The sequence below is a fragment of the Macrobrachium rosenbergii genome, chromosome 20 (genome assembly GCF_040412425.1).
Source record: "Macrobrachium rosenbergii isolate ZJJX-2024 chromosome 20, ASM4041242v1, whole genome shotgun sequence".
In the NCBI taxonomy this organism is placed as follows: Eukaryota; Metazoa; Arthropoda; class Malacostraca; order Decapoda; family Palaemonidae; genus Macrobrachium; species Macrobrachium rosenbergii.
The window spans coordinates 28,824,070-28,845,459 of record NC_089760.1 but is presented as its reverse complement, the minus strand read 5'-3'; the positions used below and the strand labels follow the sequence as shown (position 1 = coordinate 28,845,459).

Here is a 21,390-nt window from a genome sequence, read left to right as displayed (position 1 = left end):
GCAAAAGGCATGAGACCTAGGAACAGAAAGAACTAAAGATCTATGAAAGATTTATTTAACTATTACAAACTTGTAGGCTACACACTGGGAGGTCAAAAGGAATTACCCATGTCAAGACGCAATCACTGGAATTTTAAGGTTTCTCAGGCTGACACTAAATTCTGGAATTTTTTAGGCTGCTGGTATCGTAAGAGGACCTAGCAGACGGCACTGAGGGGTATGATTTTATCAATTTCCTCTTGCAATGTTTCCATTTACATTTTTCCGCTGGCGGCTTGTTACAAGTCATATGCTGGTGATGATGATACCAGCTGATAAGCTACTGTACACAGTGAATAAAGAGCAAGATTTATGTTTTCATTGTTACAGAATTACACTTCGAATAATGTAAATTGCAGACCTCTTGCGTTAAAAAAACCTAGCAACTTCGCATGTTTATTACTGTATATAGTTTCCCACATCACTAGTCACAACGTCAACGATGGAACAGTTAGTAAATAATGCAACAGCCGCAGTGGTAGAACGCGACATGATCCCCTCATATCACAATAGCCTATTAAGTTTACTTAAGCGAAAGGTTATACTCAACAGACTTGCAGAATTTGTTCACTCCAAGAATAATATTAGCTGGTCAGGTTACGGAAAGGTATTAAATTTTAACTTGATTACGAAAACGTTTAACACCGAGAAAGTTGTCATATACTATAACCTAGTGATATTATATTAACAGAAAGGTAATGAAAGGGGATACCCAAGACGCAACAAAGTGACTGCTTGCAAATAACGACGGTAATAAGAGATGGGGCACCATAAAATGTTAGATGTTGGTGACACTGAAACTGCGAAGTTGTTGTAGATGATGTTAACTATCGAATAAAGGAAATGTCGGTACACATGCTTGGATGAGAAACGTCTCTTACACTAGTCACAAGTGCATAGCAAAAAACACAAAGGAAGTTTTTCTTAAATTAGTATATGAAAGAAGCATTTACTCATGAATACTAGCTGGATTATTTTTTATAGAACATGAAAGTATAATCAAATGTGCATGTACCTGATAGTTTACTGTCTTAATGGCATGATGTGGTAATATTGGTCGGAGTAGGATTAGGGCAAGTCTGTATACAACCACTGCCTTGTTTTAGAGCGAAACTATGATGCAGGATGGAGATACATTTAATAAACAGCCAAATGCGAGAGAGAGACTTACTTGACAGTACACCAGAGTCCTGAGTATCCCTCTGGGCAGGAGCAGACCCCAGGACTGACACAAGTACCACCATTACTGCAAGGCGGGTCACATACAGGTATTGAACAAGTGGGTCCTGTGTAACCAATTCCACATCGGCATCGCTCTACGCCTATGCACACACCTCCAACACCGCATCCATGAGAACAAAGGACTGAAAGAGAAATAATCATTAGTTTTGCTGTCTTCAGAACAATTTAATTGCTAGTTACATAAAGTCTCTGTACAGTAAAAGAATCGACATATTAACTTCATAAAGTTCAATATACAGCCAAATTTTCTCTATAAAAGCTTTTTGGCAATGTGTTCAGTTCAGGCATTAAAAAAAATGTTCAGTTTATAGGTGGGGGATTCTCTTCAATGGCACCTCTTTCATTCAAATTGCCTATGTATACAAATAATTCACTGAATATCTTCAAGTCTGTTGGATTGTCGGAATTCATTGTGGACTTTGTTCCGCCTACAAAACTCCTATGGTCTAACGTGCATTCAAGAAATGGTCACATGAATACACCAGTGCAATATATTGTCATAAGCTTACTGACAAGCCAACGTGCATTCACATATACAAAGTGAAAGTTTTGAATCTTCTCAACTTCTCCCAGTTTACCAATACTCGTATGAATGTCTGAACCGTACTAAGAATAACACCGCATGTCTTCAAAACACCGTGATATATATAGTTATTCTTGATTTGTAATATATTTTATTGCTTTGTAAGTTAATAATTATAAGAAAGCGCCATTACTGATACTCACTAGTTAATATGTACATATGGAATGGAATGGTATATAAGATTTAGGTCAAAGGCCAAGCGCTGGGACCTATAAGATCCATTCAGCGCTGGAAGGGAAACTGAGAGTATAAAGGTTTAAAGGTGTAACAAGAGGAAAACGTCGCAGCTGAACTATGAAACAATTGTTAGGAGAGGGTGGAAAGATGGAAGAAGGATAATATGAACGGAGGTGGAAGAAGGATAATATGAACGGAGGTACAATAAAAGGAATGAAAATGGTTGCACTTGGGGGCCGAAGGGACGCTGTAAAGATCCTTAGATAATGCCTATAACGCATCACGTGAGATTCACTGACGGCACTACCCCCAATACAGGATAAATGCTTCATATGAACCCATAACTGTCATTTTACTACACATAGCTGTATGCATTTAAATGAGTATGCTTTGCACTGCTAAAATAACATAGCCATCAGCCAGTCTTCAATATCACTGCAACAGAAGTAAAAAGATTACATTAATTTGCTTACACGCGACTAGGATCCTGGAACTACCGAAATATACATTTTGTCAAGATACTGTTTTTCTACATTTTCAAATACATTTTCTCCTGCCTTTCAAGTTTTCAATATAACTTCAATGCACTCAAAATTCTTCTGTTATTTTTTATTAACTTTGGAAAATAGAGAATGACTTTTGCGAGGTGCAAATATATTTCCAGACGCAAGAACATTAAATTTGCTTTTCGTCAAGAGTATTGAGACATAATGGCGGTGTTATGTATACATGTATAAATGTCAATCGCTGAAGGAAAATTATTGCTGTTTCTAGAAATTACGATCGTTGCTAACTGCCAGTGTTTCCTTCTCAACCGCAAAGTACACTGCGAGAATCATTCGATTCTTTCCCATGGACTTTGGATTATGACAAAAGACACAATTCTAGATAAAATTTAAGCAGCAAAGTGACTTGTAATTTCGAAGGAATGTTGGAAAATAAGACTGATGTGCGACGAGTATTATATCGCAGAGGTTTCTTAAGCAGACCCTGTCTTCATTGAAGGCGCTATGCAGAAGGCTAGTTTTTTTGAGGGCTCAGAAAGTCTCCATTAGCTAACCGGAAAATGAAGCCGACATCAAAATAAAACAAAAATAAAAAAAAAGTTCTTGCTTAAAACATAATTTTGATCTAAAGCAAGAGAAGCTTCCTGTAACTATTTTTGATTCATTTTTTGCTGGAAAAAAATACCCAGAAGGTAGGTAAGATGAATGGAATGAGGGAAAAATTACGACATCGACATAGAGCTTCCTCCTGAAGACACAAACTTCGTAATTTCGAAATGTGATACCTCTTCAGGCATTGGTAAACACTTTTTTGGGCGTATTAAACTTTGTTAATAAAAGTGCGCATACACAATACGTTCTCAAGATCAAAACTGCTAGATGAAGCAAGACAAAGTTCAGACTGGCTGCCAACAATATGAAATTATAGGGAAAAGTAAGACAAGAGGAGGTCACTGGAAGAAACAAATTCTGTATATTCTGTGCACTTTTAATTTTCGGGTGATTATTATTATTAATATTTTGCACGGGAGGCTGAATTATAAAAATAATTTATTTTGTGAACATTTCATTTTCCGTCTGCGTAAATGAGATATCTTTGCAATACCGAAAATTGTAGCAATTTGTTTCTACGGTAGTTAGTCAAAACATTTGCTTGCATAAATAACTCTAAAGCTCGTAACGCAAAAATCCCCTGGCCATTTCCTCTTACAAATAAACCTATTTTGGCAGATTATCTTGCAAATGACACTGATGATTATATTCCGTGTGGATGGACTTCAAAAATGAAGATCAAAGTGTTAAATGAATACTAATCTCTTGTCAAATTACAAATTATAAATACTCCCCCAGCAACTCTTTGACCATCCATGTAGAGTTTTACCTGTGCATGTGGCTCCATGGACGCTAGGAGCAAACGGTGCAGCGAATTCGGATTTGTTTTCTATTTTTGGACTTTTGTAGAGTTGTTGGAAGGACAAAGAGGATAACATGACCGTGTCGTACGATTGCAGGGTAAACAAAAAGCTAAAGTTTTTTTATATACTGAATTAAATAACGTGATATTGAAGTATACAGACAAATTCGTTCTCTAAAATTTACCACTAAACCGCTGAAATCATCAGTATAATATTGCTGAGCAAATCTCAACAAATTATTCACAGTAAAAATGATTATTAAATGTGATGATGGGATCAAGACACAGAAACATTGTATTGGATTTGATATTATTGAATATACTTATTGGAAACAAGTTTTATTTTTTGGTTATTTAAATGTAACCGTATATGTATGACAGAGAGAGATAGCATTTTATGGTTTATTTAGAAAAACGTGTTTTCGCTGTATTTGATTTGATTTAATAAATTCAGGCTGTCAAACCAAGCACTGGGCCACTTTCGGGCATTCAGCGTTTAAGACAGTGAAAGGAGTAGTTGGACAACAAGGTAGAGAGACCCAGAAAACTGTGGAAATGAAGTACAATAATCTAAAGGTGAGAGAAATCCATACTTGCACCAAGAAGTAAAAGTTAAGAGGTGTTAAACGGAAAGGCTGAAGAAAGGAAGCGGGGAAGGTAGGTAAAGTGAAAGGCAAAAAAGTGGGTGCAGCTTGGGGCCGAAGGGAACCGCAGGTACACTGACGGTACCAGTAAAATATCACAACTTCTAAAATATATGCCTCTCTTTACGGTAACTCCATCATGTCATATACTATATTACAAGAGGAAGTTTACGTGACGAAAAAGAATATTTGGGAATCATGGTGATATATATATATATATATATATATATATATATATATATATATATATATATATATATATATATATATATATATATATATATATATATATATATATATATATATATATATATATATATATATATATATATAAATATATATAATATCAAATATATATACGATCATGAAGCTACAAATATCTCAGGAATATCCCCGATGGGGAATTATCACCGATGGGAATTATCACCGAAGGAATTTATAGTGATAAATGGACGGGCACTGCCGAGTCTCGATCCCACGACACAGACGCGCATCCAGCGAATCCAGTCGACGCTAACCACTGAGCTATCAAGAGTGGTTAGCGTCGACGACTGGATGCGCGTCTGTGTGTCGTGGGATCGAGACTCGGCAGTGCCCGTCCATTTATCACTTATAAATTCCCCTTCGGTGATAATTCCCCATCGGGGATATTCCCGAGGTAGCGTGGATTTGATATTAAGCGATATTTGTAGCTTCATGATCGTATATAAATCACGCTGTGATAAAAAAATGTCATATATATATATATATATATATATATATATATATATATATATATATATATATATACACACACACAAAGCGCCTGCATTGCCACAGAAGTTAAGCCAACTGCTTTATAATTAAAATCAAAATTTAGCACGAAATTATAAACTAGCCAAACCCATTCATCTGTTATAATGTGACAGGGATCAATCATAAAAGGTACAGGATCCTAGACGACACAATATTTCCACAGCTAAAATGTAAATGCCAATTTCCCAAATTGTAACTATTCGGTTTCAAAGATATCTACGATGCTACTAGAAGCAAATCTCTCGTGTTTTCAAAATAAAGCTTTTCGAAAAACATATTTAGTAAGGTAAACAGCTCAATCTTCTTTTAAAATACTTGTGACTTGGCTTCTACCCTTAAATTTTGTTGTACGGGAAGCTCCTGTACACAATCAAATGCGAGGAGAAAGTGTCGAATCTCCATTCTTTTTATTTCGTTTTCCCTCAAGTTTTTCAAAGTTAGTCTGTAAAAGTTGTCGAGTTCAGTTATTATGGAAGGTCCTTTTTTTCAGTATGAAAAAAGTATCAAACTTCTAGAAAGTGAGATTATCTGCCTCTCTATCTCCTAAGACTTTAACCTGCCCCCCGCCCCTTTTTTTTTTTCGAAAGCTATGTAATCTTCGGCCCATTTACACGTAAAACTTTTTGCAGTGGTCGAACTTGATTTTGGGAATTCTGTCAGCCTCTCTTTCATCATAAAACGAAATTTACCAAAAACGTTTGTAAACTAAGCCGCGAATAGGTGGGCTATAACAATTTTTCTAACTTCTGTTTACAAAGGGGCAAAGGAAGGTACGAGTATTATGAGGCGTGTCTTTTTTTGTTAATTCTTGGAACTTGACAGCTAGTGCTTGTAGAACGTTTCAATATTTTTTTATCCAACAACAGAATAAGCATAACATTTTAATAAAGATTTAGGATGGTAATACGTAATAAGAAAATATTCAGTTAATTCCTGAGGAAAAAGCTATCGTAATCCTTGTAAAACTGAATATATTCTCTTAGATTGCAACGAACCCTCAAGTACAAACAATCAAGTACCTTAATACAGTTACCTCGAAAGTTTCGTCTAAGCGGCTTCACATTGTAAAAATACGAATAGTAAATCAAGCCAGGAAAATGATATTGGGAACACTGAACTTCCAGCTGAAAAAATTATTAATTATAACTTGGATCGGAATAGCTTTCAAAAGGTTTCTGTATGAAAGGAAAGGGGGAAACCTATATATGTTTTACTGGCCGACTGAAATCGTACAAATTTTAATCATTGAAACTAATTATTATTGGAACTCCATTCTGTTTTATATAATAAACTCTAAAACATTGATTCTGGATATAATATTATGCTGATGTAATAGGGGCATAGTTGTCATTACTACTTTCCACTGAAACACTTCCCCTTTTAAGGGATGGAGAGAGATAATACAAGGCTGCAGTAACCATCACGTTCATAGCCAGACTATCAAACAAAGGATGAAACCTCCTGTGCAGAGTCGTACAAACTTAGTAGCTTTATAATACCTACAGGTAAGGCTCATTAGCTGCACGTTAAACTCCTACACAAACCCTGGGCCCTTCCCCTCTATCATGATCACACTCAAGCACCTCAGTTACTCGAATCATACAGAAAGGAGGAATGACGTTCATCCTCACCTCCTTCACGTCTTAAGACTAGTCTAATTCTCATTCAATCTGTGCGCTTATGCTGTCAACAACAGGTCCATCATTACGGGAGCCAAAACGTAGCAGGTAAAAGGAGTGAGAAAACCCTGCAAATTTAGTTTAGAGCAAGTACTTAGGACCACAGTACGACTCAGATCTACGTAGTTGCTCCTAAATCCCCTAACGAATGGTAAGGGGTTTGAAGTCTGGGGAGTGAGTTTCTAAATCTGGTATAAATTTACATCAATAGTACCTACGAAACCGATATTTTTCTTTACTCACGTTTGATCTGACTCTCAACCAACCTTTACGTTCTCTGGAACTGAAACTGCAAGGTTACAAAACCTAAACGAAAGCACGCCGATCTAATTGCCTTTGCAACTATATCTATGCAAGAAATGTAATGGCCTGATTCTCAGGATTCTACAAAATGTAGCGTTTCAAGAAATGCCCCGTTCTTTAGTTTTCTCCCTGGAATGATGGCGACAATGCGGTGAAAGAGAAAGGTGTTGTTGCCCTATTATTTCACTTGTTTTGTCATACGACCAATGATGTTGAGGCACGCTGCCAAAGCTACACATACTCAAGGGCAAATATGGCCAGTAGGATAAAGAAATAGATGACTGCTGGTAGGTTATAATGTCAGTATATTACAATTCAGTCAAGTCCACGAGCATGGACACAACGGCATATTTCGCCTCTCACTTTTTTAACAAAGAATCACAAAACATAGTTCCTTGTATTTTGTATAACTAATTTATAAGGATTATACGATGCAAATAGCATTTTCTAAAACCACCTCCCCACTTGAATACTGTTAGACAGTATTTGATAAAACCATATGCTCAACTCAGGTTTGGGAAATCGGGGTTACTGCTTTTAAAAAGATACTGGGGTTATATAAGCATATGATCCGGAACAAATGCTCATTAAATAAATCCACTAAGAGGGGATTTTCCGAGAGAGAGACCACCTTACGTGTACGTGAGCTGAACACAAATTATGATCAAAGACAAAAGCGAAATCAATAACCATTCCCTAAGACAATCTTCGTTGTGTCTGTGTTATCCTTTCTACCAAAATGATTAAAATGCATTGAACTTCCACTGGTGCAATCTATTGCTGGTAACCTGATTTCGGACTTTTAAAACCGAGACACGATCGCAAATTGAATTTAGGTTTTGCATGCAGATTTGAGGGGAACCTGGCTTGTTTGTTCCACTTATTTGTTATTTAGTATAATTTTTGTATGTACTATCAAAGACACTTCATCCCAACCAAGTAAAGTAATTTATTTTTATTAGGAGGAGATTCAGTTATTAAAAAAAAATTCTTGGAGAGAGCACTTATCAAATAATTACAGCTTGTCATTCCTATTTCCATACTAAACGGAATCGGCTTCAAAGTCCGCTGTGAAGTTATGGTTAACGTTTATCATTTTACTAAAAGTATGAAAATTTTATGTGTATGTGTTTGGAGTAACCAACCGTATGCTGAACCTTAATTAAAATGTCACGGAAATGAACAATCTTTGACGCTTGTTCCATATAAATATTTCCTTACCTAATAATAATAATAATAATAATAATAATAATAATAATAATAACGCATTTGATGCTGAATTACAATATGTATACAGGAACAGACATTCCCAAAACATACGTTGCAGTCCCATCTTAAGTTGCACACTAAAAGAATTACATCTCTTCTTTAAAATATACACCCATTTAAGTGAAACAAATAAAAAAATGCAGTTATTAATATGATTCTCCATATATAATTTTGCCTGACCTATGATTGTGATCTTAGCTTTCATAATGATAACCCAAAGGGTTTAATTTCAGCATCATAATTAGATTTGACCAGCTTTAAAAAAAATTCGATACATTTAATGTATTGATCTAAACAAAACTTCCTTTGAAGTAGCATGCATGAGAGAGAGAGAGAGAGAGAGAGAGAGAGAGAACTAGGGGAGCGTGGTAAAAATAGAAACACAAGGTTAAATTGCCGTTGTTGTGAGGATTTAAGACAAAAGTTTTTAGTGATACAAGATACGAATAAAGATGAATAAAGTTTCTGACATGTCAGAAAGTCAGTGGAACACAAGGGTGAACAGCCCCGATGTAAACAAAAAAAAAAAGGAAGCAATAACTACTGTATGTATGGGTGGAGTTGGAGTGACAATACACGGGAAAACAATAACTTTGCTGGATGATTATGAATGTGGTGATTGCAGCTCTGGGCGAAGATTAGGAAACAAAAATTTGTTAAAGATAACTTTTCGTTTAACTTTGTAAGATACTCGTAACGTGCGCCATGGCTGCTGGCACCAGAATGCTAAAGCTTCTTGTGCCACGGACATTTGGTAGGATGGTGATGATAATTTTGTGTGAAAAATACATATGACACTTCATGTAACTGAGATCTTAAGAGAAAACATTTTTAATTTCCCATGCCATAATAAAAACCCGAATCAAAATGAAAGGCGATAAACATAAAGAACAAAATAATGTTACGAAAATTCCTAGTTCCCTGAAATCGGATGCAATTTCTCTTCCGGGGAAAAACAACAAATCTAGTTTTGGGTGAAAATGAAAATAAATGAGACGACTTTGGCAGAGCTAAGCCAATTGCCTTACCTTTTCGGGGCGTTCATAAAGACCTACGTCTAGGAGTCTAGATAACCCATTTTTGTTTCTCTCCCGATAAACAAAGTCAGGAGCAAGTTAACGCATTCTCCATATGGATAAGGGGTAATTTTATTATTTTTTTCGTTATTTTACTGCTTTTATTTTCATGTTCTCTTTCTTTAGTATACAATGCTGATCTCTCATGAGGATACAATTCTGCATACGTATAAAAACACACACGCGCGTACACTCAGATAGGGGCTCGCCAGAAGACAGAAAGAGTTCCACAAAAAATACAATATCGGATTTTATATTCTAGGAGCTGGAAACGTCATCTAATACGAAAACACAAAAGAAAATCTTTTTCTCAAATCTCACACACTCTATACAATATATTTCTTGTCTCAATATTCCCGCCGCTTCTTTTTTCCCCAGAATGCCAAGTAAATATGCCACTGCCAAAAATGAATGTCGTTTCACATTCTTTATTTGACAAATATTCTCGAGGACACTTTGGTTTTCTTTTCTTAGAATCGGATGGTATACATAAAAATACATGAGAGAGAGTGCATTTTCGGACGTTAAGAGGTTCAAAAATAATTCCACAGTATTTTTTACCGTAAGGTATTTGCTTGAAAAAATACATTATATTACTATAATTTCGACAAAATTATAGACTTAGACTTCTATAAGTTTTTAAGGACTCGTGTTAAAGCGCTTTAATTTCCGTGCAATTCCTATGTTGAGTGGTAGCAACTGTGTCAACACAGTAGAAGTAACATCTAGTTATTATTATTATTATTATTATTATTATTATTGTTGTTGTTGTTGTTGTTAGGCAACAATTAACGCATTCATTGCAAGAAGGTTATATAACTATTATTTCCTTACAACTGTTTCACGGGTTTAGTCTGTGCTCCTATTTATAAGATATTAACCCTATGTACCTGTTTAAGAGTAAGGAATTTTGTATGCATTAAGTCAGCTATATTTTCTATGTACCGGCCTGTAAGTTAGCCATCTAATGTGCGCTCCTGTTATTTATCCATGTACCTATTAAAAGAACTAGCAACGTCTGTGAATCTGTTCATAAACTAGCAACCTTTTCAGTGTACCAGTTCATGGTTAAGCAGACTAAGGTTTAAACCTGTTAAAGAATTAGCAATCATGATTACGTATTTATTCAAGAGGTAGCAGCCTAATCCTTATAGTGTTCATGAATTAGCAATTTTGATTGTGTATGTGTTCATGAATTAGCAACCCTGGGAATGCGTTAACATTCATGATTGAGTACCAGGTCCTGTGTGCCTCTTCATAAAAGGCTATCCTGACTGTGTCCCTGTTCATGATTTAGCAATCTTATCATCAAATCTATTAGTTAGCTAGCATCCGTCTCCCACACCTGTTAAGATGTTAATGTTGTTAGTGTACCTATTCATAAGTTCGTGACCTAATATAAGGCACCTGTTCAAGAATCAACTTCGTTGTTTGCGCATGCCTGTACGTGTTAGCATGTATGTACGAATTCACGAGTTAGTAGCGCTGCGTAACTGCTCATATGCTATTATCTTGTCTATAACTCTATTCATGAAACAGCACTATTGCCTGTAAGCTTGTTCATGAGTTTGCCATCTTGTCACCCTATCTTCTAAAGTGTTAGCAATCTTGTCTTTGCAAGTGGTCAAGCGTTAGCAAACCCTAGTCTCTGTACATTCTCACGAGTAAGCAACCCTGTGAGTTATAATCATGTCTACGTAACTATTCATGTTTTTGCAACAGTGTCTGTATACCTCATCAACATGTATACAGACACTAAACATGAAAAGATGCTTTAGACAAGACTGTAACTCAGGGGGTTGCTTACTCGTGAATACGCACAAAGTCTAGGGTCACTAAATCTTGACCATTAACACAGACTAGATTGCTAACACTTTTACAGATAGAGTGACAGGATGGTCTGGGTATCCATTTCTAAATCATAATGGTCTGTGTACTAGCTCATGAATTACCATCCCTGTCAAGTGCTACCTATTCTGTAATTAACTATCTTGTCTGTGTATCTGTGCATGAGTTAGCAGCATTAACTGTGTTCCTTCTCATGAATTACCGAGCTTGATTTTCTACCTGACAATGAGTTGAGAAATCCTGTCTGTGTACTCGCTCATGAGTCCGCAATCTTGTTTCTGTAGCTGTTCAAGAGTAACACTGGTACCTCTTCATGCATTAGCAACTTGTCTGTGTATCTGCTCATGAGCTGGCAAAATAGCACCCGTTTAGCAATCTTGTCTGTGCATCTCTTGAGAGTAACCTATCTGAATAGCTGAGTTATCAACATGGAATCATAACCAGGAGCACAAATCTGCATTTTTTTTTTCTATGAGTGCTGCCCTAGTTGATTGCTCGCCTTATAATTTGCAATCTTGTGCGTATAATCTTTGGGCGAATTCGGTAAAATTAGTTGGCAATTCGTTGCTGAATATTTTTCCGCCAAACTTGTTCTTCGAAACCAGTAACTTAACAAAATATCTGGACTAAAATGTAAGATTTGTATGCTCGTTTATGCGATGTCGCGCATGCGTCTTTAATTTTACCACCCTCATATAGACAGATATACAGACACATACACAGACAGTAACTCCGTTCTCACTTCTCTGTAAACTATCAGATTTTTGCGGATACCCTCGCATTCTTTGCTAGCAATCACATGCATGTAAACGGTTTGTGATTAACACACTTTTTTTTTTTAATCGATTTGTCTTCCAGTAAAACAAGTGAGAATGCATACCGTGATATTACGTTATATATCATTGACATTCTATCATGATTAACCAAAATAATAAATAAATAAATCCAAATGTGGGGATATATAATAATTTGTTAGTACCGTGAACCCTCTTATCCCCCTCTGTTTAGAACCTAAAAACCATGATCTTAAAAAATAAAAATACTCTAAGTCAATCAGAAACTTCTTCCAACATCATTTGATGCATCTTCCAGTATAAGTGATCATAATAGTATATGCAGCAATCAATCAAATCTATGCACATGGCAGAAAAAGTACAATCATGAAGGTAGTAAAATCGTTATCTACATTTTCTTCTCAGAAAACTTAGCTTTAAAAAATTCAACCTTTATAAAAAAGAAAAGACTTATTTACATTTACTTTCCTATTCAGCCAACATTTCCTTTACAGGTCCCAGCAGAAAGGGCATTCACATTTTTCATTTCCCAAGCGAGACACGAGTGTATGCATATTTCCCTTTCAGATTTGCGCCTACCCTCTCTCTCTCTCTCTCTCTCTCTCTCTCTCTCTCTCTCTCTCTCTCTCTCTCTCCTCTCTCTCTCTCTCTCTCTCTCTCATATTTTTATAAAAGAGAAGTCTTGGAAAACGTTACTCTTTGGGCTTTTGTTCCTTGTTACGTGACAGAACTAGTTATAATCATCTTTATATGTACAAACAAACCGTAAAAACATATCTTCCTTCTTTCTTTCTCAGCTCTCTCTCCGCGCCAAATAAAAAGAGAATTGCATTATTTTTCTGATTAGTCACGATTAGTCACCGATCTTTTCTATAGTTAGTTGCAAATTTCGTAACTGATTTGAATGGATAAACTTTTTACCTCTCTCTCTCTCTCTCTCTCTCTCTTGCACACGCAGATTGGTGAAGATTACACCTTACACTGGAATGACGGAAATTAAATGAACAGGTAAATTTCGAGAAATAAAAGAACAATAACAAAATAACCACTAGAATGCAGCAGAATTGCTCGCGAAAAGTGAGTCTGGATTAAAATAAAAAGTCTAGGTTCGCTTACCTACTCGCTGTAACAAAATATCTCTTGTAACGTGAAATTGGTTTAGCAAAGCTACACGAATTCCCCTCGGCATGAAACAAGGCTCAAATATGCTTTTCATTTTTTTTTACCATCATTTTACATTCTCCCAAAAGGAATGGCATATAGCTACTGCTTTATCGGTTCGTCCTTTACTTTTTTTTCTTCAATCATACAAGCAATCTCAGGAAGCAAAATTTTTCGGTTTATTAAAGTAATATATGCACGGATATAAATAACCATGAGTGGGTATTTGTCAAGGGGTAGCTGTAAACACCAGTGAAATACGGGGAAGTCTCGTGAAATTTTAATATTAGTAACTAAAATACCGTTTATTGCTTCATTCCTCAAGCTCAATCAATACAAGAAAATAAATTTTTAACCATATTTGAAGGAAAATTAATATTTTATATGTTTATAGCAAAGAGAAATTTTGTAATAAAAAAATAGCAACTTTACGCTTAACTGTCACTGGATCGAGGCTGTCTAATTTAAATGAAAAACTAAAACTGGCCTGGAATCGACTCTGGGATTAACATGGGGCCTACAGGAACTACCCAAAACATTTTTAAATAAAAAAATTTCTTAAAATTATACAGATAATAAAAAAATACATTTTCCGTATTCCTGAATTTTTCAAGTGGTCACTAACCTCTATGTAGGCTCCATGTGATCAAACGCACTCAAAAAAAAAAAAAAATCTCCAACCGCAAGTCATACCTTCTTCTGTTAATAACTCATTCTCTTATAAAAAAATATACTTTTTCTTATCTTTACTCATTATTCCAAACAATAGTCAAATAGTGAAGGAGACATCAGACACTTCACTTTGGGACTTTCTTTAACATCAAGCCTTTATACAACCTATATATTCTTGCAAAAGTCCCATTCAACTAAAGTCCACCCTAGACAGACAGTTGTAAGTTAATGCAGTTTTCCTGGTTCTACAAAAGCTGGTCTATTCCTTGCTCTTTACCTTGCAACACTAGACACTTACCTCTCTGCCCATCTCAGTCATTCAAGCCTTCCTTCACCTTTTATTTCAAGTCCCGAAAACAGCCGACTCTCTCTCTTCAACATATTCACTAACATGCATTTCTTCATTATCCATATGAATCCTACACACAAATTTAAAACGTACACAGTACTTTCTTCTGCATTTTACAATAAGTTTATTGCAAACCCTATGCCCGAGGTCATATAGCTGTCTGTGATGCCCCTAAAACCATATATAATCTATTGAGGACCAAATTTTCAAAACCTCATCAGTAAGCAATGAGAAAACTCAAAACTTCAAATTCTTTCCGTTCCTTCCAAAAACTTGACGAAATTCAAATTCTTTCCGTTCCTTCCAAAAACTTCTCTCTCTCTCTCTCTCTCTCTCTCTCTCTCTCTCTCTCTCTCTCTCATACTATTGGATTACTACTGGTTTCTTCTGAAAACCTACTTTCATCTGTTTGGTAAAATTTCAAACTGTGAAAGGACTAAAAATTTTCCTTGTTATATTAGTCATTCATAAAATAATGATTAAATATACAGAATCTAAGAATGTTCTTCACAACTAAACAAAATTTTCAGCCTGGTTTTAGTTCTATTAAACATCTCCGATCATCGTTATATTACTGATGTAAACTAATAGCCGACACAGGCCTAGGGCTAGCAACCTCATTTAAAAACAGTCACCTTCTGGAGCCTTCCTTTTTGCATCATCGCAACACCAAGACCCGATAAGAAAGGATAAAAAAAAATTTGACGACATTTTCAACCGACCTGTTGTTAGATCACTGACGGTCAACGAAAATTAATAACTTCACGAAGGGAAATTGACGTGACTTATGTTTTATTGAAAACCAAACTAAAATGGTGAAGTTCCTGTGCATAAAAAAAAACCTAGTCTTGCGTCGGAAGGAAACGTCCACTGCACTGACAGGAAATGTGAGGAGAGAGAGAGAGAATGTTGCTCCTGCTCGTTCAAACCCGTCCAATATGTTGAACGTAAAGCTATGATTTATAACATTCTGTAGACAACGTTTTTTGTAGGATTTCTATGATTAGAATTTGGACGATCTATAGGAAAGGGGTATTTACGCCACGAAGAAAAATGGAAAAATATGAGAAAAAAAGGCAACCCCAAATATGAAGGAAATGGCAACTATTTCTTAAAATGACGGAAGAACTTGGAATTCTAGGAAACAACTGATTTCCACGAATGGCACAAAATACAGAAACGTTACAACAATGACACCCAAAACCCCAACAAATAGCAAGTTAAGTTTTATACAGATTCAGAAGTAGAATATACAGAAATGATCATTCCTCCACAAATTTACGGCGAAATTAATGAATAACCGACTCGTGAAGACATGGTAAATACCTCTCGACGTACTATCTTCAAGAATCTGTTATCAACTAAATCGTAAGGTTTCTGAACGACGATTTTTATTTAATGTTTGGTTTTTTAAGGCATTTTAATAGAATATTTTATGAATTTGGGATTTAGTTAATTTCTTTGCGCTTGGAGAGTTGGCTTTTTGTCTTTGGAGGTTTCCTCATTTTTACCGCCTTTGACGGATAATATTCGCATCGTAACATTCCTAACAGCAAGTAACAACTGGGAATATTCCGTTTCACACCAACATCTATGGCTACATGGTGCTGCACTATGGTTCCGTGGTATTTTGAGTGTTACTCATGAATGAAATTAAACCGCCTCGATAAATAAAAAGTGAAAAAAAATAAAAAACGTCACGGAAGCGAGCAATCCGTCCAGTAGCAATCCCCATATTGCCACTGCGAGGTCTGGCTGGTTCTGGCAACCTGAGAGCATTAGGAAGGATGGGTAGATGTATAGTATTTAGAATCAAAACCCAGGATCTGGAACCAATTAGGCCATTTTAAATCGCAAGGAAGATTGACAAATGACAAGAGAGTGACAAAGGTTAGTGTGAAATACTTTAGTTTTGAATAAAGAACTGATGATGACAGCGGTAGGGAAGGCTGAACAAATTGCCCAAAAAACAGATAGCACGGGAAAATTCTTTAACTCATTGTAAACGAATCGAAAAAACCTAGATTTATTTATGCATCAACGCCGAGAATAAGAATCATAGTTTTGTTCCAGAAATATGCACTTTCAGAAAACCATGATAAACAAATAAATCAACTAACAAATAAATAAATGACAACCAAAAATATTTACGGGTATAAAAATACTAAGAATGACGGAGATGGGAATGAGATACAAAAAATTATGAAAAATTAAGGAAAAGAACTGTCTTATAGGACAAACCATAAAAGCTCGAAAAGAAATGGTGTAAAACAAAAACTCACAATGCTGGCAGTATGAACCAAATGTACCATTCGGACAGCGACATCTGTAAGGGGCTACACATGCACCACCATTTTGGCACTGCGGTCGACACACGGCTGCAACAGATGGCCTGTCATGTTCTCAAATGAACCATAATACCACTTACAAGAACAATAAATGAAAAAACTACAAAAATACTCTTGAAGATGGAAAAACTGATTAAGGAAAGTTAAAGTAATACATATATAAATTATCTTAAAAGGTTTAGAAAAATTAAAAGTTAACAAATGGATCATGTAAAAAAAATTGCAACTAAATTAAACAAAATAAAAAAGTACAAAAACAAATAATAAAAAGCCATTAAAATATAGTTTTAAAAGCCTTTTACCATCCGAAGAGTGAGTGATGCTCTAACGACTTACGTCTTTGACATATGGGTCCGCCGTACCCAGCTGGGCATGAACAAACACCAGGAGCGACACAGCGTCCTCCGTGCTGACAGTGAGGCGTGCATACTGCAGATTCGCACCTCGGTCCACTGTACCCACCGGGACACGTGCAAATGTCTACACCAGTGCACACACCCCCGTGTAGGCAACGTTTAGTGCACATGGCTGGGAACAGAATTCCAAGGAATTAACATAAATGGGAATTAAACTTGGTAAGGGAGACTGAGCACATAAACAAATTTAATTAGGAAAGAGAGGCTTGATATGAACATGTATTATGAAAATGGTCGGTCGTAAACAGGAATTAAATTAGAGACGGGTGATTAACTTATTTGGAAAATGGGTTAGGAAATGGAAAAATTAAAACTTAAATCAGAGAAAAACTAACCTATATGGGAACTAAACTGTAAAAGGGAGACTTCACAAACACAGGAACTAAATGAGAAAAAGGAGGCTTAATACATATGAATAACGCAACAAATATATGGCTTGACACGTAAAGGATTTAAGCCATATAAAATAAGTTAACATACACAAAAACTAAATTAGACAAAGGATGAATTAATGTATATTTGGCAAATGAACGGAAAAGGCAATGCTTCATATACACTGGAACCTAAACTGAAAAATAGAGGTTTAATGTTAAACAAAAATAATACAGGCAAATTTAACATATCCGAAAAGGTAAAGGGATTAGCATAATGGAGAAACTAAATTCGAAATGGGAGGCTTTATATACACAAGAACTAAATTGGAAAAGGGAAGATCCTTCCAGCGGCAGTAAAAGCGGAAAAATGTGAATACGAGGGAACTTACATTAGCGTGTATCGTTTAAGAAATAAGGAAAATGAAAAAGTTAAAAGCAACAGAAGCTCGGAAAATGACAAAATACTAGATGATAAAACTACTTTGAAGTTGTGATGAGTCTGAGTTTTTATAAATTCCAAATCAATTCCGTTGCTACTACAATAGAAAAGTGAACTCAAGGAAATGATTAATACAAGTTAAATAAAAAAGCTCAGGGATTCACAAAGTATAAAAGCAAACAAACGTTTCTAGGTGGCTACATGACAAACAAAAAGAAAACTATGAATAATAAACACAATTTACAATTGAAACAAACAAAACTAAAATCAACATAAACTTACGAGTGCATGCTGGAGGAAGATACCCAGAGGGGCAAGCACAGAGACCAGGTATGATACATGTACCTCCATTTGCACACGAAGGGTTGCAGACAGCTGTTACGGGAAGTTCAAATAAGACGAGGAGGTTGTAAGCATGTTTGAGATATACCTATGATTTTTGTTAATATCTAGATATGGTACGTATATTTTCACTCAACTTAGCATCGGTCCAACTATTCTTTCGAGTTGGAAAAACGAAATTTGGTACTTAATCATAATTATATATTACATGATTATTTTTCTTTTGTATAAAATGAAATCATGATAGTAGGTATCTCAGCCTACAGGACAGTTATGAAAGTTAATGAGAAGCTCTTCTGAGTCTAAGCCAAAAATGAACAAAACTGCGATTCGTTTGAATTTTAGGAATACATTTCAAATATGAGGAAAAATCTGATCTGGAAATTCGTAGACTGTTGATACCATATGCTGAAATAGATGGCATATGCAAATAAAGAATGGCTCTCGGAAATTAATATTTTTGCGTTTTCCCACTTCTTAAAATAAGACAAAAATCCAAACTACTGTAGTCTACTGCACTTAAAATATTGATATAGAAAGATTTCCAGCTTTCAAGGTGCAAGTTGTAAAGAACTTTATTACAGCTTTGATGCTGCCACAGAAATATTTAAAATATTTGTCCTTGTGCAGTTGTCGAGATTTGGATATTTAGGAGATTCGGTAATCTCCTAAAAGTTATCGGCCGTATTTTTATTCATACTGACCGCAGATTCTCAGCAATTCTCTGGAAAATGGAATGACCCATGTGTGGAAAAAATGAAGGAACATAACTAGGACAAGGAAAGTGAAAATATAAGCGAGAAATAAAAGTAACAATATAAATAAAAAGACATTCTGCTAAACTGAGTAAAGGACAAATAAAATTGTTCTGCCCGATTTTCAGACAATGAAAATCTCCCAAGAAATAATACGGCTGCACTTTGAATGCAACGAATAGCTCAAAATAGCATGTTGTTGTTCATGTTCAGGCGTAATAAACTCTCTCTCTCTCTCTCTCTCTCTCTCTCTCTCTCTCTCTCTCTCTCTCTCTCTCTCTCTCTCTCTAAGAAGTCTAATTAGTGTAACCATGCAATATCTTTCTTCATCCCCCTCCGCTCTGATAGTAGGGAAATAATTATATACTAAACTATAAGGCTGAAAATTAAGTGTCTTTGGAAATTACGGCCATTCTAAGAAAGCTTCAGTAACTTAAGTCTATTCCCGTATCTTATCAACTCATACCTTGAGCAAATAAAGAGTGAAATTTCTTAAGAATAAAATACAAAAAGAAACAGGGCATAGGAATCACTTGCAGCAACACAACTGAGAAAAATGTTTTAACATGCCATGTGTTCGTAGAGTTATCTCATTTATTTCCCAAAGAACTCCATTTAAAGAGCAATTAATTTCTGTCTGAAACCAGTTTATTTTTTCCCATTTTTTTTTTTTTGTTCGAAGCCAACAAAGCTTGAGAGCGGATCTCAGTAATGAAAAGACACAAACAACGAAACTGAAGGGCCCAAAATTAGAGCACACAAAAACGAGGGGGGGAGGGGGACAGAGTACACCACAAAGAGGGGAGGGGGTTAACGGGAAATGGATGGCAATGGCATTTCCTATTAATCCTTGCGACAGCTAACCATTAAATCTGGCGGCGTCTTTAGGATGATGGACATCAGTCTGGCGCATTCTATTCAGAGAGCAGCCAACGGAAGGAGCCATAAACACGACTGTTTAAACGGTATTGTTTTGTACTTCCACGCCTATTTGGACGGCTCTGCTGAGAAGGAATCTAAATGGCCATAGGATGAAGTTAAGGTTTTTGACGAGCGTCCACAATAGCGTTACTAAGCCTCTTATTACTTCGTTGTTAGGATTTAGTAAAGCTTGGACCAGCATCGGCTCTTGATCCACCGAGCATCTAATAATATAATTTTAAGTGGAAATAACAATGGATGTAATTCCGTGTAAACGCTCATTATCTGCCTTAGGGTTATTAATTCCGTGTAAACGCTCATTATCTGCCTTAGGGTTATTACCGAGTCACGGTTGCACAGTGGGCAAGCAATGGATTCGTTCTCCTTAACGAGGCTCGAAGCTTTGGAAAGAACTGGAAGCTTTCTTCGCCTATTTTATATTTTGGAAATCAAGAAATCAAAATCACGAGTTCATTCAATGTAAGAGTATTTGCTCATCATCATAATGATCTTAACCCAAGAACCTCTACAATGGATATAAATATATACAGAAGACGTACACAAAATATACAACAAGTACACACAAATCTTATAAGCTTTCAAGAAGTCTTCACTATTAAATTTTTAATCCCAGAGATGTGTGGGCATGTCTCATTAATCCCTCATTGTCAAATACACTTCTGATTAAATCGTATGGTTATAAAAGTCGAATGAAGCCTCCTGACGATTACTTACATCTCATTAAATTCCATTGTCCCAACACTTCAAATTAAACCTTGTGAGGGAGAGTCAAGATATAAGAAGAATGTGTGGTATATGTAATGTAAAGGAGAAGGCTAGGGAAGCTTGTCTGAGATACTATGGCCATGTAATAAGAAGAGAGGAGGTGGAACCAATCAAGAGAGCTAAGAACATGCCAGTAATGGGGAGGAGTGTGGGGCGTCTGAGGATCAGATGGATGGATGTGGTGAGGAGGGATATGGGTGAGGTGGGACTGGGGGAAGAAGATGCAAGGAATAGAAATAGATGGAGAAAAGTTGGCTTGAACGGCCGACCCTGCTATACAGTGGGATTAATAAGGTCGAAAGAAGAAGAAGATCTAATTAAACCTTGTTATATCTATTTGCGTCATCAAATCACAGGGTGTTTCCGTAACTCATCTACTGGATATCTACTTGTCTTACTAAATATTTTTTCCAAAGTCGTCTATGTCTATCCAAGGATGGACGCCAGTTTCGTGAACG

The 21,390-nt window shown here is 36.0% G+C and overlaps 1 protein-coding gene across 8 annotated transcripts in view; it reads right to left on the bottom strand.

Moving 5' to 3' along the window:
• Positions 1 to 21,390, bottom strand: part of LOC136849181 (uncharacterized) — a 1,024,479-nt gene that overhangs the window by 15,512 nt on the left and 987,577 nt on the right. For 4 of the 8 annotated variants that reach the window (XM_067122296.1, XM_067122298.1, XM_067122295.1 and 1 more), the window contains 4 exons: positions 18,411 to 18,503; positions 17,236 to 17,427; positions 16,834 to 16,929; positions 1,211 to 1,403 (listed from right to left, as the gene is read on the bottom strand). In XM_067122296.1, coding sequence (XP_066978397.1) covers positions 1,211 to 1,403; positions 16,834 to 16,929; positions 17,236 to 17,427; positions 18,411 to 18,503 — 574 coding nt within the window. The remainder of the gene's footprint in view (positions 1 to 1,210; positions 1,404 to 16,833; positions 16,930 to 17,235; positions 17,428 to 18,410; positions 18,504 to 21,390) is intronic. The other 4 variants (XM_067122301.1, XM_067122300.1, XM_067122302.1 and 1 more) reach the window with 4 other exon arrangements.